At 38.2% G+C, this 26121-nt stretch overlaps 2 protein-coding genes and 2 long non-coding RNA genes across 8 annotated transcripts in view; 2 read left to right on the top strand and 2 right to left on the bottom strand.

Annotated features, from left to right (window-relative positions):
* LOC130707571 (coiled-coil domain-containing protein 170-like) overlaps nucleotides 1–26121 on the bottom strand; it is a 108863-nt gene that overhangs the window by 27310 nt on the left and 55432 nt on the right. The gene's annotated exons all lie outside the window — the stretch shown is intronic.
* The window catches only part of LOC130707710 (cyclin-Y-like protein 1), a 48941-nt gene continuing 30209 nt past the window's right edge, over nucleotides 7390–26121 (bottom strand). For 3 of the 5 annotated variants that reach the window (XM_057544253.1, XM_057544252.1, XM_057544251.1), the window contains exons 9-15: nucleotides 24062–24162; nucleotides 20129–20164; nucleotides 17872–17923; nucleotides 16780–16899; nucleotides 12799–12965; nucleotides 9362–9524; nucleotides 7394–7811 (exon numbers count right to left, since the gene is read on the bottom strand). In XM_057544253.1, the coding sequence (XP_057400236.1) occupies nucleotides 7695–7811; nucleotides 9362–9524; nucleotides 12799–12965; nucleotides 16780–16899; nucleotides 17872–17923; nucleotides 20129–20164; nucleotides 24062–24162 (756 nt within the window). In that variant the 3' untranslated portion in view covers nucleotides 7394–7694. Of the gene's footprint in view, nucleotides 7812–9361; nucleotides 9525–12798; nucleotides 12966–16779; nucleotides 16900–17871; nucleotides 17924–20128; nucleotides 20165–24061; nucleotides 24163–26121 lie in introns of all 5 variants that reach the window. The other 2 variants (XM_057544250.1, XM_057544254.1) reach the window with 2 other exon arrangements.
* Nucleotides 11912–13544, top strand: LOC130707713 (uncharacterized). Its single transcript, XR_009007728.1, has 3 exons — nucleotides 11912–12191; nucleotides 13075–13127; nucleotides 13440–13544. It is a non-coding gene; the product is annotated as an uncharacterized LOC130707713 (long non-coding RNA).
* On the top strand, nucleotides 13575–16869 carry LOC130707712 (uncharacterized). The gene is made up of 2 exons (XR_009007727.1): nucleotides 13575–13862; nucleotides 16689–16869. It is a non-coding gene; the product is annotated as an uncharacterized LOC130707712 (long non-coding RNA).

A 26121-nucleotide genomic window follows, 5' to 3' on the forward strand; every position in this document is an offset into this window, starting at 1 on the left:
TGGATTCCTTTTATTTCTTTTTCTTTGATTGCCATGGCTAGGACTTCCAAAACTATGTTGAATAATAGTGGCAAGAGTGGGCACCCTTGTCTTCTTCCTGATTTTAGAGGAAATGCTTTCATTGGACTTTGCAAAACAGCATATGCTTTATAACCAGAAAAAAGTTCAGGAATACTTTGTTACTGAATAAAATTACATTAATTAGAAATGCTATAATTCCTAGCAGCAAAGGAGGTACGAAGATCAAGCATTTAAAACTAAATTTTTAATCCAGTATGTGTATAAGTCGGTGTCTAAAACATTCTGTGGAATTCAAACAATGAAATAAACCTTATATGTTCTCAAAACATACCTTTATGTATTTTCTAATCATACTTCTATTTAAAAAACACATGCCTGTGAAGCCAGTAATTTTATAGAGAAAGAAAATAATGGAAGAGTGGAAAGACCTCAAAATCTGGAGGAACAAGACAGACTGTGGCCAAGACAAATAAGTTAAATTTTCTTACCCGCCTTACATTCTGGTTGTAAGAACTAAAAATAACATATATCAAGGGCCTAACATAGTGTCTGGCACATATTAGAATATAACTATACACTAAATTATAAGCATATGCTAAATTGCAGATGTACAGTAAATTGCAGTTTGTGCTCCCTTGGAACTTGAAATTAAGTCATCCAAAAAAGCACTCCACAAACTTAGCTAATTAGCTGCAGAAGCAACTAAAGTATCTGAAATGGAGCAGGGTGGTGCTCAAACAAGGTCGTGAAGATGAAGTGAAAGATTTGAGCTCAAGCTAAAACCCATTTCTCCTCGTCATTGCCCAGCCACACTGACGGTAAGAATCCTCTGTGCTCATTCTTTATCTACTATAAATCAATTTTTATATCATTCCATCTCTCATCCCTTATGCCTCACCATGGAAACTCTTCTCTTGTGTCAGATTCAACACTTCTTTTCAGTTGTCATCATATTCCACATGTCACTGAAGCTTTTGACACCATTGGCCATGCTCTTTTGCTGGGTACAGTCATTGGCACTTGGTATCCATTCCCGTTCCTGATGTCTTCTTGTTCCATAGAAGTAGAAATAAAACTGTTATTTTCCAGACTCGTTTTTGGAGGCTGGGATTCTCTAGGCCAATGGTTCTCAAACTTTAGCATGCTTCAGAGTGACCTGGAAGTCTTCTTTAAAAACAGATTGCTAGACCTACCCCCAGAGTTTCTAGTTTGGCCTGGGACTAAGAATTTGTATTTTTACCAAGTTTCCAGGTGATGTTAATGTTGCTGATCTGGAGAACTACACTTTGAGCCCCATGCTTTATGTAAACTGAGCTGCACCAAAGAGAGATGCATTCTCATTAAGTTTAAATTAAAGGAGAAAAGACCATCTTCCCACTGCTATTTCTGCTGGTAAGCAAGTTCAAGGAGTGGGGCAGAAAAAACATTCCATTACCTATTTATCAGTTTTGTGGAAGTTGAGAGGCAGCTGTGGCTGTGCAAGAAATGCTCAATGGCAGTAGGAGCAACTTCTGGACCTTCGGATCTCATCTACAGTGGTGTGTCTTTGCACACATTCATCCAACGCTGGCCCCAGCTCCCACACAAAGACTTTCCAATCATTTTGTATACATGTAATTCTCTGTATTAAATAATTTTGGGGGGAAAAGTCAGAGTGGTTTCTGTTTTCTGCAGTGACTCCATGACTGATCCTTGGCTTTCATGAAACCATCTGTCTCCTTTTTATCTCCCTCCCTGGTTTTCTTTCCATTAGTGCTGGTATCAAAGAACGATGCAAAACTGGATGTGACAAATCCTATGTCGTGTTTTGTTTTCCTTTAAGTGACCATAAAAGAGGTAAATTTTTTAAAATGAATTTTACAGTTTAGAAGCCAGATAAAGCTTCTCAGCATGAAGAAGAATCTTCAGAATTCAATAAACTCTTCATGGTCAGCGCCACAGCCTCCAGGGTTGCACTGACTTCATCATTTAGATTGCTTTTTAATGCCATTTCCAGCACATGACCAATCTTCTTTATAAAATATTGTTCCATTTCCCCCAAAATATGCATATTAAAAGCTGTTCTATAGTTTTGATCCTTGAGCAATCCTCCTAGAATAAATACAACCTTCCTACCATAGAGGAAATGGAAATGGCTTATAGTCTAAAGTTGGGTTTTTAGGATATTCTGGCAAAATTCTAAAGAGAAATCGGTTTTGCAGTATAAAGTAGTGAGGACAGGAGTCCTTAAAAAATTATAGCATTATTAAACTAAAACTTCTTAGAATAGAATAGAATCATTAGTGAAATAAATTTAGCAAATTCTCCCTAGAGAAAAAAAGTGAAGTCACTAGTTAAGAGAACTCAGCGTCACTGGTTGATAACGAAATGTTTTAAATCTTTTTACCTTGTACTAAACTCTAGGATCAGATTTTTTACCCCCTTCTTACTTTTCACACAAGTGAAACTTTTACTCCTTGTGTAAAGGAATTATTCCTTTATGGCATTTCTTGAGCACTTCCACTCTTCGTTCATCAGTTTCTATTTATTATCAATGACTAGCAGCTTCAATGATATAGTAGGGAGGAAGAACCCTGCAAAACCTAACGATGCTACAACAGTCTGTTCCGAAGTTTGGCTTTATGAGTTGTTAGGAGTCCCATGTGTCAGGCTGGCCAGGCTGGTGAGTGGCTAACAGTTAAGATTTTAGGTGATCTAATCCTTAACTTGATAGATGCTGGGTGTAATCTACAGATTCTGCATCGAAATTAGCACTTACCCCTGGGAGAGCCCCTACCAGCTGTCAAGTGCTTTACCAAATAGCTCTATACTCAAGAATGCGGCTTCTGGGTGAGGGAACAGTCGTAGTCATTTTACATGTGGTTAGAGAGAAGTCTTGGGTGATGAAAGATTTTAGCTAACCTACAGGCTATAGGTAAACATTTCCAAAAACATTGCATAACCTGAATACAGAGTGAATTGTTTTCCAGTAAATACTGGCTTCAGCATTTTTCAAAAATCAAGGAATGGTATATTTTATAGAATGGGAAAACTAAGAAATGAAATTTGACCTGTTGTAAAACTAGGATTTAGTGCTGTTGAATTTCAATAATGGGCATACAGGGTACATTAGGAGTAAATGTGAAAGAATAGGGTCATGATGGAATCTGATACAGGGTGGAAAAAGTTTCTCTTAACCAGAAACACTGGGCCCTAAGAAGTTGTCTTAGGGTCAACCACATGAATTTAACATACAAAAATGGCAATTTAATTTGGTTCAAACATACATTTCAAACTTTTGTCTTTTCCTTGTAAAGAATAAAGTTCAGTTCACGGTATACCAGAGTTAAAATTGCACAGATGTCAGTATTCCAATAGAGAAAAATAATTTTTTTTAAAAAGCGAAAAAGTAAAATTTGAGTTCAGGTAGTCAGATATTCTTTTATAGTCTTACTACTTTAGGGAACAAACCCTTCCTCGGTATAAAAATCTGGAAAAAAATGCCATAGTTGCCACCCTCTTAATAACTAGTTTCCATGCCCCATATTTGTTGGAGAACCTACTTTGTGATGTTTAAATTTTTACCTTAAGTTGCCTCAATTTCCCATTTATTAAAATGGCTGTATTGCCTCTAGAATTAAAGCTGAAGGGGAAAAGCAATTTTTAGCGATTCCCCTTATTCTACCAACTTGTTCTTGAAGCTACAGTCATGCCCAATGTTCCTACCCCCAATTTTTTTTTTTTTAAACCTTCGACCACTCGAGATATGTCAGCATTTCTGCTTAGTAACTGGCATATTACTACGCGGTGCAAACTATTGATATAAACAGTGACTTGTGATAGATTTTTTTCCCCTTCTGTACTAAATCAGATCATTTCTCCTCATCAGCAACTTCACAAGAACAAAGTTAAAGATGTGACCTCAGGAAGGTAACTAAGGTGGATGAAATACTACGGCAATACTATCAGGACTGCTGGGATATTGCTCAAGTGCAGTGGCTAGGGTCTAAAAGAAACTTTAGCGATCTGGTATATTTCCAACTGAATGTTAAGTGAAATAGCAGGTTAACGTCAAATGACGTGGCTTGTGTAAAAGTCACCCTCTTAACAGCAACCACAATTCTACTGCTTCCTGTTCTTCCATTTTCTTTCCTGTTCAATTGCTTGAAACCCTCAAACAAGTTCTGATTCTGCAGTATTCCTGTAATTCCTTTCTCTGTGTATTTACCTACTTTTATCTTTCAATGTGCATTTCCATCTTGGCACCATAACAAACAATTCAAAAATGCCATCTAATGCATTATGCCACTGAGCACTGTAGCCAGTGATTTTAAGTGTACTAGATTATCTTCAGGTTGAAAAGAGCGTAAGCTGAAGAAATAAATGTCTACATCTTAACTAAAGGCAGGGGTCAAAACAACTTATGAATGGTTAGTTTGAAAATGCTTTAAGGCCCGACTATCAGAGCTGACTGAAAACATTTGAGTTAGGCAGAGTTGTAATGTTATGTGAATAGTGAGAAGTGTTACAAACACAGTAGCCATATATTTTAATTAATAGAGTTTATTAGCTTTTCTTTTAATATAAACATGGGGAAGAAAAACCACATAAGTTGTAGCATTCTTTTCAAAATAAAACTGCAATCAGTACTTGAATTTCCAAGCTCCAAACTCCATAAACAATATTTTTTGAGGTGGTAGATTGTAGTAGTTTATATACCATAATTTATCATTTATGTCTCTGTCCCTTAAAAATGATGGAACCTGCAGCACTCAGTATAATGTGAAGCCTTGCTATAAAGAGAGAAAGTACTTCTGGCCCAGAAATGCTTTGTTTACAGGCAAAATTCCTAGGATTACATTTGAGAAGGTAGGAGGAGAAAGATTTCACATAGTTGAGAACACTTTTTTTTTTTAGTATTTCAAGTTTAGGTGACATCGTTACCAATCTCCAAAAAGACTGATTACTGGACCTCCCTGCCTTTTAAAGCCTGAGGTAAGGGTTCCTAAGGTTTATATGTTTCCTCTTAAATAGAACTTGAAGTGAGACACCTACAGCCAGGTTAACACACAGGATAGAAAAGCTGTTTCGTATCACTTACTCTCCTGTCCCTACTATTAGGGTCCAGTTCCTTTCAATTTATTACATGTGAATTAACACTGTTGTTCATAATTCCTTTACCAAATCTAGAAAAAAGAAACTTAGGTGATCAAGCAGGTAAGCAGCCCAGCCTTGCAAAGGACTATTTTAAAAAGAGGAGGGGAGGTATCCCCTCAAGTCTTAGTGCAATTTTAAGCTTTGATACTTGTAGAAGTATAAATGCCACAAACTTACAAAACATCATTTGAAAGTTTAATCGAATTTCTTCTAAACTCATTTAGTTTTGTAAATTTTAAACGTTAAGCGTTTATTGTTTTATTTTTTATTTTTAAAAATTTATGTATTTATTTATTTATGGCTGTGTTGGGTCTTCGTTTCTGTGCGAGGGCTTTCTCTAGTTGTGGCAAGTGGGGGCCACTCTTCATCGCGGTGCGCGGGCCTCTCATTATCGCGGCCTCTCTTGTTGCAGAGCACAGGCTCCAGACGCGCAGGCTCAGTAATTGTGGCTCACGGGCCTTCCCAAGCCAGGGCTCGAACCTATGTCCCCAACAAGAGAGCCTGCGACAGTGAGAGGCCCGCGCACCGCGATGAAGAGTGGCCCCCGCTTGCCACAACTAGAGAAAGCCCTCACACAGAAACGACCCAACACGCCATTAAATAAATTAATTTAAAAAAATAAAAAATAAAAAAATAAAAGCTTAATGTTTAAAATGTACAAAAGTAAATGAGTTTAGAAGAAATTCGATTAAAGTTTCAAGTGATGTTTTGCCAGTCTAGCATTTATACTTCTGCGACAGTGTTCTGGAGTATCCAAGCACACTATATTAAAGCTTAAAATTGTTGTAAGACTTTTGGGACACCTTCTATTTCATCACCGGCTTGTTAATTACTGGACCACCATGTTGGCTGGAATTATGAAAATATCCTTTAATACAAGTATATAACAAAGAGGAAAATCATCACAAAATCAGAAGCACCATTATAGTTAACAAGAAATGCAGCACGGACCCAACAGAAGGAAATAACCTACTTTCTCTGTTTATGATCGCAAACATGCTAATATGCTAATAAGTACTGCCTGCAAAGAATTTGGATGACGTGTTATTCAGCAGCTTTTTGGTTTAAATTGATTGCCAATAATGACTAGCAGCTTCAATGATATAGTAGGGAGGAAGAACCCTGCAAAACCTAACGATGCTACAACAGTCTGTTCCGAAGTTTGGCTTTATGAGTTGTTAGGAGTCCCATGTTTTTTTTTTGTTTTTTGTTTTTTGTTTTTTGTTTTTTGTTTTGTTTGTTTTTTTCTTTTTTTCTTTTTTTCTTTTTTTTGTGTTTTTTTGTTTTTTGTTTTTTTCTTTTTTTTTGTTTTTTCTTTTTTTTTGTTTTTTTGTTTTTTTTTTCTTTTTTTCTTTTTTTTTTGTTTTTTTTGTTTTTTATTTTTTTCTTTTTTTGTTTTTTTTTCTTTTTTTTGTTTTTTGTTTTTTTCTTTTTTCTTTTTTTTTTTGTTTTTTTTTCTTTTTTTCTTTTTTTTGTTTTTTTTGTTTTTTTTCTCTGTTTTTTTGTTTTTTCTTTTTTTCTTTTTTCTTTTTTTTGTTTTTTTTTCTTTTTTTGTTTTTTTTTGTTTTTTTTGTTTTTTTCTTTTTTTTCTTTTTTTTTTTGTTTTTTTTGTTTTTTTTTCTTTTTTTGTTTTTTTCTTTTTTTTTCTTTTTTTTTGTTTTTTTGTTTTTTTGTTTTTTTCTTTTTTTTCTTTTTTTGTGTTTTTGTGTTTTTTCTTTTTTTCTTTTTTTTCTTTTCTTTGTTTTTTCTTTTTTTTGTTTTTTTCTTTTTTTGTTTTTTTTGTTTTTTTGTTTTTTTCTTTTTTTGTTTTTTTCTTTTTTTTTGTTTTTTTGTTTTTTTTCTTTTTTTGTTTTTTTGTTTTTTTTGTTTTTTTTGTTTTTTTCTTTTTTTCTTTTTTCTTTTTTTTGTTTTTTTTTCTTTTTTTGTTTTTTTTGTTTTTTTTGTTTTTTTCTTTTTTTTCTTTTTTTGTTTTTTTTGTTTTTTTTGGTTTTTTTTCTTTTTTTGTTTTTTTGTTTTTTTTGTTTTTTTTGTTTTTTTCTTTTTTTTTCTTTTTTTTGTTTTTTTCTTTTTTTTTTTTTTTTTGGAGTCCCATTTTTTGATGGTAATACTGCACTGATTCTAAAGGAATATGCAGCAGTATGGGACAGTGAGAGGCAAGAAAAACATAGAAGTTATATAGTTAGTGTCTTTAAAGTCTAAAAATTTAAGCTATTAATTAAAAAACCTCACATAGTTCTCAGCTATCAGATAACTGTGCGTAGATTGGGAGCAGATATCTGTGCATGGATTGGGAGCTTTTAGCTTTGGAGTGGTTTTTGTAACTCTGTTTACAATAAAAAGGACAGAAGAGCGTGTTACATTGACGAGGTCCCGTTCTTTCCTATGAGCATAATCTTCGCTTGTCCATGAGTCTCTTGAATTCAATGTCTTTCTTTAAGGTGAAAATACTAACTTTGCTGGTTTCTGAGCAGGAGAGGTGATATTTCTCCAGTCTTTGTTTCAAGGGGTTTATGATGTTACAACCCCTCACTTCTCCCTTAAGAGAGGATGGCATTGGAGCGCTGAATACCAATGAAACTATCAGCGCTGAAAGACCTTCTCATAGCAGCTCTACACACGTCTTTGTATTCGTCGTCACACAATCTGGAAATGGCCTAGGAAAGTCAATCAGGTAGAACATAGGTATAATTAGGGGGGAAAAAAAATGTTTGGACCTTAAAAAAACAAAAAAAGCATCATTGATAAGCCACACATCTACATTCGTTTAGATAGTTCATAGTTACTGCTACTTTGGATAGCTGATATCTACACTAACTGACAATTCCCTAAGGTAATAACCTTTAAGGGCTATGATTAGATTGCTGGGGCAAGGGGTAACTTGCCCTGATAACTTAGAGTTACTTAAAAATTGGGTTCCTAATGATAGGCTCCTAATAGCAATATCATCTGTTACCTACACACGTGATCCTTAAACGTAATGGACATACACTTGGGCAAAATCAGTGTTTACTCAGCTATTCAACTTCTATTCAGTTTTCATTAGTTATTACATACTCTAAGAAAATTTTAATCAGGTAGGTATGTGCTGAAGGTAGGAGAGGTCTAATGACAAGCGCTGAAAGGTGCTATTTCACTTGCACATAAATTATGGTAGAAAAACATCTTATTCTAAAGTACCACCAAGGTACCACAGAAAGTATCAATTTTAAATGTGTTCATTTCAGTTGTGAATTTTGCTGTATACCCACCAAAAATCATAAGCCATAAGTATTACTTTGTTCCATGTACGTTACCATTTATATTAAAAACTCATGTACTTTCTACAGCCAGTATCTGAATCCACATTATACCTTCCAAGTATAGGTCTCTCAGGTTAGCCACGGATGCTTTGTCTAATAAACTCATGGGACTGAACTGTGATACACATACACACACACACACACACACACACACACACACACGAACTGCAAGCTGAGTAAAAAACAGTTAAGAGGGAATTCCCTGGTGGCGCAGTGGTTAAGAATCCGCCTGCCAGTGCAGGGGACACGGGTTTGAGCCCTGGTCCGGGAAGATCCCACATGCCGAGGAGCAACTAAGCCCGTGCGCCACAACTACTGACCCTGCGCTCTAGAGCCCGTGCTCTGCAACAAGGGCAGCCACTGCAATGAGAAGCCTGCACACCGCAATGAAGAGCAGCCCCCGCCCGCCGCAGCTAGAGAAAGCCCACGTGCAGCAGCGAAGACCCAATGCAGCCATAAATAAATAAATACATTTATTTATTTATTAAAAATATCAAGACAGTAGAAATAGTCCAAAACATCAATTATTAAAAAAAAAAAAAAAGACAGTTAAGAGTGGTAAGTAGATTATGTAGGTACATATGATTAGGGATACAATTTTAAGAAATTATTCATGTATGGTTATATGTAAGTGTAGAGGTTCAAATGGAAAACCATTAAGAACAGATTAAATATGATTTAAAGTATTCTGAATTATGGTTACAGAAGAGACAATTTTTTTTTTTATAATGTGGGATCCCTGTATAAACCATAAAAGACACAGGAAATATGAGGCCAACGGGTCAATAAGCTCTTCAAACTGTTAACAGCTTTCCATTTTCCTAATCACTGCTTAATATAATTTAGCTACAGATGTGGCTTCGGTGGCTGACAGAAAACCCCAGTTAGTGATTTCACAGCCTTACCTCGTAGTTCTGTGCTCTTTGTTTGGTAAGAGGAGTGAATAGAACATTCAGGTTGTTGTCATGTGCTAAGGAGCGAAGGTCAAAGTAGTATTTGGCATACACACTGAAAGGAACATTAATATTAAACTGAAGTAGCTCTAGGACGTGCCTTTCCATCTCATTCCTGGGGGAGGAGGAGAAGACAAAACCAACACAGGACAATTTTAGTCAACTGGGCTATCTTCAAAAATACCATTCTGAGCTACTAGGATGGCTCTAAATACTGTTTTGAAACAAATAATGGCTACCCAGCTGGATTAATACCCTAATGTTCAAACAAGGTACAGCTATTTGTGGTCCTTTCTGCGTCCCAGCACTTTGAGTCTGGGACAAGGGGGAAGAGGTTATGGCCCTCTTATGCACTCATGCTGCTGACTCAGGGGCTCATTCTTCAGAGTTCCATTAGTGCAGCTGTACGAGTCATGCTCCACACTCACTCACAAGGCCCCGCTATAGTGATCACATGAAAGGAATGATGGATGCTGTTTATTAGCTCTGAAGAGCTTGCAGACATTTGCACCGGCTGAGGACAGGAAGGGGCTCACTGAGGTGGAGACGAGCCAACACAAGGAGTGGGCACATCACCACGGCAACACATGGATCCCTCGAGAGCCACTGCTATTATCTCTGAGGGGGGAAAACTCTTGAGGCAACAAGGATTCATCTCAAGTAAATAAATAAATAAGCTACATTCGATGGGAAAGGGAATCCCCCCACCCCCACCCCGTGCATGGGGCTGTGTCAAAGGGCATAATGCAAGTTTCTGTTCACCTTAAAACCTTACTAGGGTGAGTTGTCGTCACCATGACAGGACAGGATGCACTTTTTAAGCTTAGGAAGGCAGTAAGATTATGTCTCAGCTAGACTAAACCCACTTTACGATACGACCTCTGATAGAGCAGTTGTTTCCCCCGGTGTTAGGAGAGCAGCCCAGAATGTTCAGACCTACCGCCCCTTGCCAGGACAGACTGCACACGCCCACAGAGGGCGAATTCAATGAAGTGGGAAAGTAGAGTGCTGGGAGCAGGCTTCTGCTATATGACCATATCCAGCCATTTGCTTGCCAAATGTTTAAGTAAATAAATATAAAATTAGAGTAAATCTTACCACTTTCCACAGCAATCACTTTAGAGAGTTGATTATATAAAAATGATAAATACCCAAACAAACATGCAAGTGGCTTATTTTACAATACATTTGGTTTCTTGGTTTTAAAGTGTTAATATTTTATCCATTGGATAAATCAACAAATGCTCCATGTTCTCCTGTATGGAGAGCAGAGTATGAGCAGAAATGAGGTTTCTCATTTGTTGAACTTTAAACCTAACTGAACCTACTTCCAAAATTCATTTCCTGTTCATACGGCCAGAAGTCTATAGAAATGTAAATCAGATAATGTTTTGATAATCAGCTAATCAGGACTTAATTTACTACAGGAATAAATGCACTTCACTATCCCTTTTATATTTTCTCCACTAATACATTTTAATTGTGTGGAAATACAGTACTTCATAGGATTAACATGTCTATTAATAGAGCTTTAATCACTGAAGAAAAGCATTATGCCTACAGAATATGCATCTTCTGTGTTTTTTGCTGTTTTTAAATGGCTAGGTGGCTGAAGAGCCTACCACTTACAGGCGCAGCAAACTGTCTGAACAGCAGCTGCTCAGTTTAACGTACTCTTTTGAAGGGAAATATATATTTAACAAGACACAGAGATGTTAGAAAGTTTTAAGGAAAAGCTGATAGACAGCAATTTTTCAATTCAGACTCAAAATGAGACCATTACAAATAGTAGTCAACAGCAGAGGGATGAAACAAATGTGTATTAGACACTTTGTTGTAATGCTTTCCAATTCCCAAAGATCATAAACAAAAGCAGCCTATTATAAACATAACTCCTGGTGATTCTCCGTTCTACACAGAAAAGCGTTGTTTAGAATTAGTTTCTTCATAGCTGGCCAGTGCCGCCAATGCTCCTGGGCTCAATGTCTATGAACACCCACACGTTTCCCTGCATGTTCTCTGATGTTGTACCTGGAACCAGAGCCCCAGTCAGCTCAGTTGCAGATTCTGAGAAAATTTCAGCTGCCATCATGGCAGGGATGGTGTTCACGATTACAAATTTTCCTTCCTTCAAGGGACCAGTTTAAAGACTGATGATAGTGTTGGTCAACGTCACTTTAGTTTCTGCAACTTCCCAAAGTACTTCTATTCATTTCAAATTCATTATCTGCTGTTACACTGTTTGCTAAGATTGCTACCAGCAATATCACCATGACCACCTGGTTTACATGATCACCAAAGTGGGCATTTTCACCAAAAGCCACTTTGACAGCTACTGACAGTCACTGGTCCCTTCTCTTAGTCACAACTTTCCTCGCTTCAGCTGTAAATATGCACTTTGGTAATTGTGAATTATCTAGAGTAAGGGGCAAAGGTAACAAAAACAAACTCTTGCCCCTGCCTGCCATCTTGATCGGCCTCTGCTGTCCAATATAATCAGGAGGTGTCCTTTCACATTATCCTGAATGCCACCCACAAAGACAGGTTCACTGTCAAGCGGGCACTTCGAGAGTCTGCTGGAATTACCTCTCTGGCTCATCCTGCTTCCCACCCTTGGGGCCCTTCACCAGAGCCAGATTGGAAGCCTGGCGTTTCATGCCAATGTGAGCGTGCCATCTGTGAGGAGAACCTGCCTAGTTAACTCAAGGCCCCACAAAGTGCCGCTGTGTTTGCTGAGTGCCCTGGGTGAGGGCCCAGGGATGCTTCCCGGACTACCCGAGAGGTAGGTGTTTCCTAACTCAGCAGACTTTAGGGGAGGAGACAGGAACACAGGGATCTGAAACCTTTATATGTGGCTACCTGTACATCATAGTTTCTGTAACAACAGAACCTCAGATAAAAAGGAGAAAAAGACCAGCAAAAGCAAATACACAATGTGTGACTCAGGTTGAAATTATAACCTGTCAGTAGTCTAGAGGCCCTAAGACCTTAACAGTGGCCACTTGCTTCAAAGACCAGGCATGTGCCCCTTAAAAATGGACTGGACCTGGTAGACAGCTTTAAGAAAGCTGTGAAGTTACTTACTGTACCATGTTGTTCTGGTAGTGAGCTTGTAAAATGTTTGGCAAAAACCACCAGAAAAATAATTTCAATTTATCAAGCAGAATATTACAACAATAACACATCAAGACCTACCAATTAATGAGGGGAAATACAAATTGTTATACTACAGCTAGATAGAAAGAAGTCTGTAATTTTATGTCTATTTCAGCTCTCTGCACAAGGTAACCTTTCATAAAATGTAACATTTCTTAAAAATGTAAACCTTATGAGAGCAAAGGAGGTATTGGAAAATGGTTAGAAAGTTCACGGTAACCTTACAAACTCACATGTCCTCAACTGTAACGTCCTCGAGGATCTGGCAGTAGTCCACATCCCATACAGCCTGATCGTCCCAAAGCTTGGAGGCAAGAAGAATGGCTCCCAAAACAATTCTTTTCCAGTTAGTGGGGCAAATGTCGATCTCAGCATAAGTTAAAAGCCTTTCTAAGTAAACCTGCAAAAGTAGAGCACTGATCTTTGATTTTAGTTCAGTTTAAGTGCTGTGATAAGAATTGTTAGGAATGACAGATTTCATCTCTTTTTGACACCCCTTTTATTCCTAGGTTCTACAAAGACTTTGCTCAGCCAAGCCAAGGCCAGAGGCCAGGTCACAGTTGTAAGTCAGATATTTCTGTTAGTCTGATATTTCTACTCTGCCCGTGTGAATTTCCAACCCAATTTTGGTCACAGGAATGAAAGGACATCTCAGCAAAGGGCATTCTAAAGACACGCATTGTATTATTACCTTCCCGCTTGTCAAGGGCAGCACATACAGCCCAGTGTCGACTTCAACTGTTCAGTAAATGCTTGAGTGCCTATCACGTGCAATGTTAACTACAAGACTGGTGGTGGTTGCATGGCGATTTTGCATAACGCTTGAGTGTGTAAAATTCTGGTAAGACTGAGCACATCTTTACCTTCTCTTCAGAGTCCCCAGTCCTTCTGTGGCATGAACTTGAAGATAAAAACTGGTGGTCAAGAGAGCCTCCCAGTGGCTGCTGCGTGGCACAGCAGGACGGGCAGTCCAAAGGGGCTTTACAGCTAGCTGGCAAGTGTTCCCATATTTTAGTGCCTTTTTAAGGAACACACATGCATACAAAGGGTAGTCCTTTTCATATCCCCAATTTTTCACATCTCCATTATCATTTCATTATTCATTTCTGTCTTACATAATCTGCAGCTTAGTCAATTCTTTTGGTTTTAAGGTGGGAAGACCTGCCTGTGTCTGTATCCCTGGGGCTCCTCTAAACCTGCCGGTTTGTGAGATGATTTCATGGTTTCTTTTACATGGATCAAATGTCTACCCTACAAAGAACTGGATGGAGTTAACAGCTGAGCAAAGATTAGAGAGGTAAGCTGTGATTTGTTGTTACCTCTGTAGAAGAGTGTATATGCCATTTGACAAAAAGAAAAATGTCCAGTTTTAAAGAGTCTGTTTACTCTCTGAAGGGTTATCAGATTGACAGCTCAGATTCGCCCATGCCCTCCAAACTCTACTGTGTTTTCAAACACGGGTATTGAGATTATATGTTCTTAGTGAAATTCGGCTCCCATTCCCCAAAGAACTCAGCACTCTCTAGTACCCTAAGAACGACTCTCCCCACAAGGTTCAACTCTCTACTTTATGGGACTAATCAGAGGCACTGAAACGACACTGGCAATCTCTCAACTTCCTCTCACCTTTGTACTGGCAAACTTGGTACACGTGCCGATATTCATTTATCCCACTTGCCCTCCTGTCTCGGAGGAAGCGAGATTTCTTTCTTTTCACTGAAGCTAACTCTCCTATGAATGCAGTTGATCCCACCTCACTTCTGCAGAGCACTGTGCCCACAGTTAGTCTCTTTTTGAACAACTTCTCCCTCTCTGTCAGAGGCTTCCTCCAGTGTGAATGCTTCCATGTCCCCAGCCTGTCCCCCACTGCCCCTAGACGGCGTCCTCAGGGCTGAGGCCAGCTCCTCATCTCCCATCCTCTCCTTAACCCACTTCAGTCAGCCTCCTGCTGCTACCACTCTACAGAGACTACTCTTGCCGTGGTCACCGGTGCCTTCACACAAACAACCCAGAGCTCTTCGTCCCAGAGCTCCACTCCCCAGGCCTTCCCTCATAAATGAAAGAGCACTGCCACACGCCCAGTCGCTGAGACCAAAAACCTGCACTTGAGTGTATCCTGCTCCAATCTGTTAGAACTTGTTATCTCTACCTTCACTGGTACCCTGACCGCTTTTCTGTCTGTCACTTCTGACTTGTATCGCTGCCACTGCCTAGCTTCTCTGCCTCCCAACAGACTACAGTCTGTTCTCCCCAAAGCAGCCAGGAGAGCCTCTTAAATTAAGAGTACTTTATGCGCCTGCTCCAGATCTGCCAGAGGTTTCCCATCAAACAAATACCTTCTTCCCGTGGCCTGCAAGTTACGAGGCCCTGTGCGGTACGGCCTTGTCCTTCCGTGACCTCATCACCTATGCTCTTTCCCTCATTCCCCGCTCGGATCACAACGGCCACCTTGCTTTTCCTTGAACACACAGAACAAGTTCCTGTCTCAGAGCCTTGCACTTGTCCCCTCTGCCCGTAATGCCAGCGTACCTGATCTTCCTCAGTTCAGCCAGGTCCTGGGTTCAAACATTACCTCTTTAAAGAGGCTCTTCCTGAGCTTTCTAGTAAGCCCCTCTAATCACTTTATCCCTTTACCTTGCTTTCTCTTCATGGTTTTTACCACTACTTGAAATAGTCATCTTTTAAAAAACACTCATTAAAAAAAAACACTTATACTTTGCTATACACCTGAAACTAACACAACACTGTAAATCAACTGTACTCCGATAAAAAAAAAAAAAAAAATTTACGTCTTCCACACTTGCTCCATAAAGGCAAGAACTTTATTTATCCAACTTGTTCTCTCCTCCACCCCCCACATGTAGAAAAGTGACACAGAGTAGGTATTCAGTGACATGGTATTTAGGACATGAGCAACTTCTTGGTAGCATTTAGCGTTTGGACCATACTCTCCTTCTTGAACCTCTCCTGGTGTCTCTTAGGGTTCTCTGCTGGGTTTCCTACCACTGTAGCCACTCCTCTGGGGATCTGTCCCTTAAGTGCTGACAGTCCCTACAGATCTATCTTCTACCCACTTTTTATTTTACATACTTTCTCTGCATTTGAACAGCTACACTTAATTCCCTCCCTCTAGCTCAGATTCATGCTCCAATCCCATATATTCAAATGATTACTAGACACTGCCATTCTGCTGTCTCGCAGGTACATCAAGCTTAACTTGTCTACAAAGAAATGCCCCTCTTCCAACCCAAGTACTCTCCTTCCTGCATTTCCTAGCTCTCCATATGCAAGCACCATTCCTGCCTCTCTCAAGCACGTGCTAAGCACTCCAAGTGGCCTGTAGCTCCAAGAAAAGGCCTGTGTCTGATCCAGTACCCACTGAGGGGTCTCTTTTCAAAAGGACAAGCCTCCTGTCCTAAATTCTGCCTTGATAGGAGCAGGCAGTGAGTGGCCTAAGTATTCCTTCCCTGCAGACCACGCAGCTGACTTTCCCCCCTACAGGTTTGCTATAGGGAGGAGTAAAACAATCCCAACTACCTCTCACTTGAATATGATTTATTATTCAAATGATAAAATCTTACCATAGGAATTAGGAATGGATGACAAAAAGGTCCTTACACAGCTGGAGCTTAGCAGGCTAACTAGAGTAAAGCCTTCTGAAGTCCTACTGGCACCCTAGTCCTGGGCAACTTCACATGCAGGCAATAAGAGGACAGCAGGGATGGTTAACACCATTATCCATTACCCAAGGAACAGAGAACTGAGGGCAGTAGTTCTCAATCAGGACACACATCAGAACTGCCTAGGCAGTACAGTCTGGGACTCAGCTTCAAACTACCCGGAACCTGTTTCTGCCTGTGGACCAGAGCGTTCAGTTATTGCCCCGCCCTACCACCACAACATGCGTCGTCTGTGTGTGCGTGTGTGCACTGTGTGTGCATGTGTCCCCTCAGGTGTGGAAGGAGAAACCAGAAAGCTCTCCTGCTGCCTTTAATAGCAATTGTTTTGTGATGAGAAAAGCAATGGCAACATTTTAAATCATAATGATTATTAAAGCTCAAATGTGTATACTTTACTTTCTTTTGATAGGTTTCTCTTAATAAAGTTCTAATGATCATTTCAGGAACCTACTTTCATTTGGGAAAAACAGGACCATACCATGTGTACAAGACAGAAATTTCTACAGATGCTTTATGAAAGAAAAAATATCTTACCAAAGTTACTACTGCACATTCAGCAGTTAGCAGTGCGGCACTAAAAAGAGTACGAACAAATCTGTAAATGAATTCGTGTTCAGGATCATGCTCGAAGTATTCCTCTGGAATCTTTTCTCGCTGAAAGGAGAAAAAATGCAATTTAAGTATCCATGGAAGAAAAATACTTAAAAGTACCCTTAAGATAGCAGTCTTCACACTTGGGCCCACGTGTCCCTTAAAATAATTTTGATTGGGTGACATGTCTTGTAGTCTTTTAAATATAAACAATGGGATCCTAAAATACCACAGTGATCCAGTACTCACCACCATTCATTAAAGAAAAATACAGGCACAACCGCAGAGAATTTATGTATTTCCACGTTCCTCCCCAGAGAATTCTAACCAAATGTAAACTATTGGGTTGGCCAAAAAGTTCATTTGGTTTTAAGTACAAATAAAAGACACAGTTTTCATTTTCACCAAGCATTTTATTGAACAATATATTCACTAACCAAACAAACTTTTTGGCCAACCCAATATTTTTAGGCTCAGAAGTCTTGCTGATCACCATATGTCATACTTTTCTGTAATCAACTTTGAAAACACACTTCCAGTGTCCTGTAACCATAAGGCTCTAAGAATGCGCTGTCCTGTACAGCAGTCGCCAGCCACGTGTGGCTACAGAGCACCCGAAGAAGTGAATTTTAAAACTTTGTCATTTTAATTCGTTTAAAATTTAAACAGTTTTCTAATTTTCTTCTTAGAGGCCTTATCATATTAGGTTTATTTACAAATATTTATATTGTTTGATGCTATGGAAAATCATCCTTTAAAAAGATACATTTTCTGTTACTTGGGTATGTTTACTTACCTGCTCACTATTCATACAAAGTGCAACTCGGTTCATATCCATCAACCCCTTAGACAACACGCCTTCGGTAAAATGACTAGACACAACATGGCATGGGGAAGAAGACTTAAAGGAAGATGAATTTGACTTCGAGCTGGAGGAAGTAATTTTCTTCTAGTAATTAATTTCAAAGCAAATCAGCGTGAAATAAACACAACTGTATAAGAGAAAAATACAACTTCAATAAAACTGACACTTACTGTGAGTGGATGTAATCTCTCATCAAAAATATCCAAGGATCTATCTGCAGCTCTATAAAATAAGAATGTGTATTTAAAAAATTAATTCAGGAGTTACTATCTTAGTAAAATATCTGCTAGGAGTAGAGAGAGGGGTAGAGGAAGCTTAACCTTCAACAAAGCAAACAGTTTTATCAATTCTTCTCCTGGATTCCACCCTTAGAAAGGTTTCCTGACCTATTTTTACTCAGCACATCAAGTTCTGTGAAATCTTTTCTACAACAACCAGCCAGAGTTGCCTCTATAAGCACTGACCCTCCCTAACAGGCAATGCTAGTAAACCAATATATTTTCACTCCTCTAACCTCACACTGGAATATGCAAGAACATTTTATAAAGCAGTGGTGGTGGGCAATAAATTCTTCTAACTTCAATGAATGTGAATATGAGATTCATGGTTTTTTCCCGTTTTTTTCTCTTTAGTTCTTTATATTCTTATTGTGTATTTCTTCTTGTCTCTTTTAAATAGTTTGAGTTAAAAATGTAATTGTCTTTTTATTTTAAAAGAAACCAGGCTTTTTAATTTAAAATTTCACCACACTAATACACTGCGCTCATTTGAACAGCGGTTTTCTAAATGTGGTCTGCAGGCCTCTGGGATTCTCCCCTATCCCCTCCTTCAGGAGGCCCAAGAGGTCAAAACTGCTTTTATAAGAATACTAAGACACTACCTGCCCTTCACATTGTGTGACATTTGCTATGGATGTATAAAAGCAAAAGTGGGTAAAACTGCTGGTTTCTGAGCATGAATCAAGGCAGTGGTACCAAACTGAATTAGAAGTCATTCAATTATTCACTGCCACTTGCAGTTAAAAATCTGCTTTAAGAACATCCTTGATAAAAGAGTAAAAATTAATAGTGTTCTTAAACCTTGGTCCTTCTTTTTAATATTCTGAATAAGTAGAAAGTATGCATTAAGCACTTTTACATACTGAAATATGGCTGTGTTAAGGAAAAGCACTTGTGACTTGGCGGTAAGTCATTTTTTTTCATAGAACACCATCTTTATTTGAAACACTTTTTTCATCGAACACCATCGTTATCTGAATGTACAACTGACACAGTCATTCTTTCAAAAATGAACAAAGTGAGCCTGTCACTTCAAGGAAAATAACTCTAAAGTTATTTGTTGCCAATGATAAAATTCAAGCCATCAAGCTAAAAATATCAGGATTTTTGGAAAACTTCTACCTTCTATTGTGAACTTGACAACTTCTCAACACTTAAAAGACTTTTCTGGTAAGACTGGTGGTGATACTAATAACAAAAGTGAGTTTTTGACACTGTCTAAAGAAATGTGAACCAATACTTTCCAAATGACCAACGTATAATATTATAAAGTCAGGTACAGGTAAAAAGATCTACTCAGTATGCATGACAGATCAATGGGTATTAATTTAACATAGTATTTATTACAAGTTCATTGATATGATTTAGAATTCCATTTTAACTAATTTAAGAAACTAGCACATGCAGACTTTTGGTACAGTATCAAAGAATATACCAAATTATCTGAAGGCTTTAAAAATACATCTTTTTCCAACTATATATCTGCAAGCGGCTGGATCTTCTTCATATTGTTTCTTCAAAACAAATGACTGAAGACAGAATAGATATGAGAATCAGCTGCCTTCTATTAAGGAGATACTTTTCTCTCAATATTTTTTGTTGTGGAAAATAGTTATTATTCATTAAAAAAAAATGACTTATGTTAAACACTGGGGCTCCCAATCAGGGGTGATTTCGTCCCCCAGGGGACTTCTGGCCATGGCTGGAGACAGTTTTGGTTGTCGTAATGTGGAGGGAAGAAGGTGCTACTGGCATCTAGTGAGTAGAGGCCAAGGGTGCTGCTATATATCCTATAACACACAGGACGACACCCCACAACAAAGCATTATCTAGCTCAAAATTTCAATAGTGATAAGGCAAACCCTGTTTTAACATACAATAGATTTAATTTTTTAAACTCTCAATTTCAATTTCTAATACAGTAAATTATCAATATAACCCATATAAACAAATACTCTTTGGGATGCTCAGTAACCTAAGAATTAAGGGTCCTAAGATAAAAATAAATGATTCACTTCTATATTGTAATAAAAGCACTCTAATAATAAAAGCTTATGCCAGTAACATCTATAGTTATTACCTAACACTAAACTTGATACCTTGTAAATTAATTAGCTGGAATAACAAGATAGGTTTTAAAAGAGCTCACCTGTTCTTTATGTGGTAATATATTGCTAAGGTCATACTGTGGAGGAAAAAAAAATACATTGTAATAACTGATTTTTATCATATCAGGCCTGAAGACATTTTTAAAAAGGGGTTAGCAAGGAGGGAAGACCTTCCAGAGGCCCAGTGGCCCCGAAATCCTCTAATTCAGAACAGTACCACATGGGTGCTTTCCCCCTTGTTTTAGGTTCTTCAGTTTTTAGCAAAATTAGGAGACCCAAAATGCTAGATATGCTGTTAGAAGGCATGTTTTGGTTGATTATTATAATATATAAATTATTACATATTTCCCCTGTCATTTGTCCTTCTACCCACAAAACCTTCTGTCCTGTACAAGTTATATCTATCTATACACATGCTTAAATTTAAGCCATATAGTAGTTGTTTGTGTGTGTGGGGGGGGTGTGTGTGTGGTTTTTTTGTTAGCCCCTGCATTTCAGTTGATTTAGTTCGCTATCCACCTACCCATCCGTTTTCCATTATTTCCCTAAAAGTAAATAATAAAAGTGCTCTATACCAAAATGATTTAAAATCACTTTTACATAATTATTAGAAAATTTAATAGCAAAATTTTATAGCCACAAAACTGATGATAGGTCTAGCTATCCTGAAATAAGCAGTGCTAATAATACAGCATAATACTACACAGTATACTATTAATGACAGGTATTTCCAAATTATTTTAAATAAAGTATTAATGAACAGATAGATACAAGTCCTTAGGTAGTCTTTTTTTTTTTTTAAAGACAATTTTTTTTTAAAGCAGATATTCATTTTAAATTATTTATTTATTTATTTTTTGGCTGTGTTGGGTCTTCGTTTCTGTGCGAGGGCTTTCTCCAGTTGCGGCGAGCGGGGGCCACTCTTCATCGCGGTGCGCGGGCCTCTCACTATCGCGGCCTCTCTTGTTGCGGAGCACAGGCTCCAGACGCGCAGGCTCAGTAGTTGTGGCTCACGGGCCTAGTTGCTCCGCGGCACGTGGGATCTTCCCAGACCAGGGCTGGAACCCGTGTCCCCTGCATCAGCAGGCAGACTCTCAACGACTGCGCCACCAGGGAAGCCCGGTAGTCTTTTTAAAGTTACTATATTCCTAAGTTATTCACAGATGTTGTATATTAGGCAACAAAGGGGTTCTCTGGTTAAGTTATATGCTCCCCTTTGTTCTCAGTGTCTAAAATGAAACTCAAAATAATTGAGGGAAGGCAAATATGAATTTTATAATAGGTCTATAGAATCTTAGCACTTGTATAAAGGCCTGTAACACCGTTAGCATCAGAGATGGATACTTCTATAGTGCTTCAAAGTTTCATCTTCAAATTGATTTTAAAATCACAGCATTAGAAGTTTTATGATGGAAAGGACCACTGAGCCGTAGATGACATTTAATTAAACAACCCATTTTACAGATAAGGGAACCAAGGCTTAAAACTGACTTACCTAAGGTCCCACTAATTATCAGAAGCAGTTCTCTTTCTCCTGCCCTCTAACCAAATAGTGGCTCCCAAGCTCAGCTGCACACTGGGATCATCTGAGAAGCTTTAAAAACTGCCTGGCTTCTGCTTCAAGATGTTCTGATTTAACCGGCACTGGGTATGACTTGGGCATCAGGACTGTTTTTAAAGATCCCCAGATGACTGCAGCGTGCAGCAAAGTTTAGGGATGAATGAGTTAGGGTTAAGATCGGAGAATCACTCGGGATGCTTTTGTCCATATAATCATGCTTCACATCATTCCCCATCTTGTCAAAAGGTGTGTGTCCGTGGGTGAGAGAGAGACAGACAGACAGACAGACACACAGACACTGTGTCTTGGAGGCGGGGGCAGGCGGGTGGACTTTGTGCATCCAGAAACATATATCTTGAAAAGTTGCATAAGTGATTCTAATAAGGCTCACCTACCCCACTGAGAACAACTACCCCACTGAAAACTAAGCCCATGATAAACATTTTCAAAATCATTCCTAAAAGCCAATTGGCCCTATTAATTTTCTCAGTAAACCTTTATTTCACCAATAATGAATGTGATGAATGATCATTTTTAAAACTTAATGAGAGCAAATTAAAATTTACTGTACTTCCAAAAATTAGACTAGGTCGGGGAAAAAAAAGGATGAAACCTACTTGTCTGAGCAAGGTTAATCTTTTTTTTTTTTTTTTAATTTTATTTAATTTTACTTATTTTTGGCTGCATGGGGTCTTTGTTACTGCACGCGGGCTTTCTCTAGTTGCCAAGAGCGGGGGCTGCTCTTTGTCGTGGTGCGCGGCCTTCTCACTGTGGTGGCTTCTCTTGTTGCACAGCACGGGCTCTAGGTGCGTGGGCTTCAGTAGTTGTGGCACACGGGCTCAGTAGCTGTGGCTCGCGGGCTCTACGGCACAGGCTCAGTAGTTGTGGCGCACGGGTTTAATTGCTCTGCGGCATGTGGGATCTTCCCAGACCAGGGCTCGAACCTGTGTCCCCTGCGTTGGCAGGCAGATTCTTAACCACTACACCACCAGGGAAGTCCCTGAGCAAGGTTAACCTTCAAAGTACTTTTGAATTATATACTGGACATCAGACTCGTTTGAATTCAAAAGAAGCTGCGACTCTAGCCAAAGTAGAGTGGTTTTGGTACCCACAGATTCAGTGTCTTGGCTGAATAAAAACATTCAGTGATTATGTGATAAGTGCCCAAACTCAGGACTTTAGAGATGGGGCTCAGTTTTTGCTGAAACATGATTTGACTGCAACTGTTATTGTAAGCAAGAGAGGAAAGTTACATTATTATGACTGTGAACTTGCTGTCTTTAATTAAAGTAGAAGTTACTGATCATTTAAATAGCTAAAAAAAAAGCTGGCACATTAAAAACCAATTAAAAATATAATTAGCTTATAAAATTAAGACAACAAATAAAATTAAGGATAAGGACATTAATATTTTCAAATAGCATTTCCCAAACTGTGTTCTGGAAAATCAACATTCATATCCTAAGGAGATGTTAATGTTTCGTGGACAACCGCGAGGGAGGAGGCAAGAAGCTCTGCATCCCGTTTGGTTTTTTTCTCTTAAATAAGCTTGAAAGGTTCATCATTAGGGTGTTTTGAAAGTGCATCTCCAATTGTGGACTATGAGGTGCTCCCAGAAATTAAAGAATAGTTTCCATCATCATGACACTGTTCGTGTCTCCTTAAGTATAAGCCTGACCACAGCCATGTTTCCGAAACCTCACCTCTTTTATTGTTCTCTGCTGTGATTGATACAGTATGTTGGAGATATATTTATATATATAAACAAAAATTAAATGTGTCTATTAAGTTAAAACCTCAGCTGAACAAATTTCATCTACAAAGAAATTAAGCTTGAGTGTGTATTTCTTAAGACTGGTTTGATATATTCTCCCTCTCTTTGGGGGACAGGAAGGAGAAGTAAAATTTCATACAGAAATAGTGCAGGAAAAAAAAAATGCACAGTGGGATAAATCTGACAAAATCCAATTAAATTTAAATGCAGATTCGCTTTGGTGCCAGTAGGGGACAAGCTGTTCCTTCTTCTAAGAGTAGCTTCCAAAGTAGTATACATTGTTTGAGGACTACAACTCATAAAGAAATAATTTTTTCTAGAAATAGCCAATAAAAAGTACCTCTCTTTCTCATTATGTTCAACAATGGCTTAACAACAGAAATGCGTCAAATAAAGATTTATACTTTTTCTGGGATTTCTTATTTGCTAACTGGCTTTCCCTTCTATCATGCGCTCTAAGATTAAAATGGAAACTGAAAATTCATATTTAGGTCCTTGAAATCAATATATAGTTGACACCAGTTTTTTAACCTGATCACTGAAAAGGACAATTCAAATGAATGAAATTATGTATGACTAGGATGCTTTTAGCGATAAGGGGGTCTGTCACTCAGCCCTTGGCAACCTAGTTGTACTCACCGTTTTACTGTGGTTCTAAGATTAGGCTGGCTGACTATGCTGTCATCTAGAAATATTGTTGAGCATGAGTTATACTTTTTAGTAAGCTGCCCTGGAGATACCTGAAGGGGAAGGGAAATAGAAGAAAATGTCACAGTAAGTTAAACCTATAAAGTGTGGTTTTTTCCTTGGTTAAAATGTCAAACGATAAAGCATTAAGATTTTTCTTACACTCCATGAACTGCCTGAGTGTGATGTCATGTGCAGCTCTATGGGAAACCTCTATACTCTGACTTCCACAGACGAGCTTTGAGAAATGGGTTATAAAATGCTGCCTTGATATAGTACCTATAATCAAACCTGGCAAGCACCTATTATAAATTACCTTTATAATAATGTAAAAAGTTTAGAATAAGATTACAGGGTTTTTTCCTTAAGCAATGAAATGCAGCTGAGATTTCCTATTTCTATTCATTTACTACAATAAAACGTAATGCTTTCTATAATACCGATGTAGGAGCACTTCACTGCAGTAAATGAACACCAATAATAAATGTATTAGTTCAGGAGACAGTGTGACGAAACAAACGTTTTCGAATCAGAGGCTGGGCATGCCAGGGCTGCTCTATCACTAAAAAGCTGGGGGCCATAAGTCTCTCTGGGCCTCAATTTCCTTATCTGGAGGACAAAAAGGTACTGCTTAAAGATTCTCTCGCATCCAAAAAAAACGGATAAAACAACTCTGAGAATTTAACTTCTCACTTCATGTTTAAGTAAGACTGTCATTACATTACTCAAGTGAGAACCTCAGAGAATACTTGCCATTCATTTCAAAATTGTACTAATTCTGTTCTACGTGTTATCTGACACTCCTGCCTCACCCATGCTGCTCTCTGCCTGCAATGCCTTTTTCTTCCTCCTGTCCCAGCAAGCTTGACCCCATCTTCCTCTAGGATCCCTTTGCCAGCAGGCACACCACAAAACTTCTCACTTTCTGCACACTCACACGTCTAATTTACCAACTGTTCCATGGTCTCAGCTGCTTGCATAGTACCACCCTCTTTAGTAAACAAGCTTCTCCAGGTTAGGAAGATTCTTCTCCTACCTCCAGCTACTGAGCACAGAATCTGGGACAAATTAGGATTCAACAAGTGTTTGAGAAATTATTTAAGATCAGTTACAACTGGAGGTAAATCTTACTAAAGATACAAATTCGTGAGAATTTATCTACAGTGGTGTTGGATAGGTGACAAAGAACTTTTTGAGACCCTCTAGAGAATGAACTATCTTTAAAACACTTTAGAAGTATCCATTTATTTGTGAAGAGCCCATGAACACGGCAATAGTCAAATACTAAAATGGCCTAAACTATGTTAGGACAACTCTCTTCCTTAAAGTAAGGCCAATAACCAAATCCCAATCACTGAAAGCCACTGGAAGGAAGAGTAGCATTCTTTAATACCACAGAATACAAACAATTTTAAAGCTGGGTTTTGTTTTTGGTTTTTGTTTGTTTACTAATTCAGATGAGCCTTCCTTCCTCCTATTAATATAAAACAGTTTTCACCATGCTGTCACACTCTCCCATCAATGTCCGCCACAAATACATGAAAGGTGAGGCAGGGAGAAAATCTAGTTGATGCTTTTTAAAATACAGAGCATTTAAATAAAAATTGCCAGTATCCAATAATCAGAAATATCCAAATGGCATATATAAAACACCATTTTGCTTGTTTCAGATGCTTTATGCAAAGCCACTTATTCCTTATTAACAAAAAGTTCTAGATGTAACATATTTGAAAAGTATCACTATTTGGAAGACTAATTTCTCCTTCAAGCTAGAAATGTTTTAAACTAAAACTCTGATATGGTCCTTAAGCTATTTGGTTAATGTGTAATTTTAGAATCTCAAAAAACAGATACAGCATGAAAAATGAAAATTCACTCATTCAAATACTTTGCTTCTAAACGAAGCAGGTTATCTTTTAAGGTCACTACTATTAGGGTATAATATGACATACACTACACGTAATAAAAGTCAATTCTGACCAAAAATCTATATATATGAGGGGAATAAAAAT

This window comes from Balaenoptera acutorostrata, chromosome 3 (assembly GCF_949987535.1).
Source record: "Balaenoptera acutorostrata chromosome 3, mBalAcu1.1, whole genome shotgun sequence".
NCBI classification, from domain to species: domain Eukaryota; kingdom Metazoa; phylum Chordata; class Mammalia; order Artiodactyla; family Balaenopteridae; genus Balaenoptera; species Balaenoptera acutorostrata.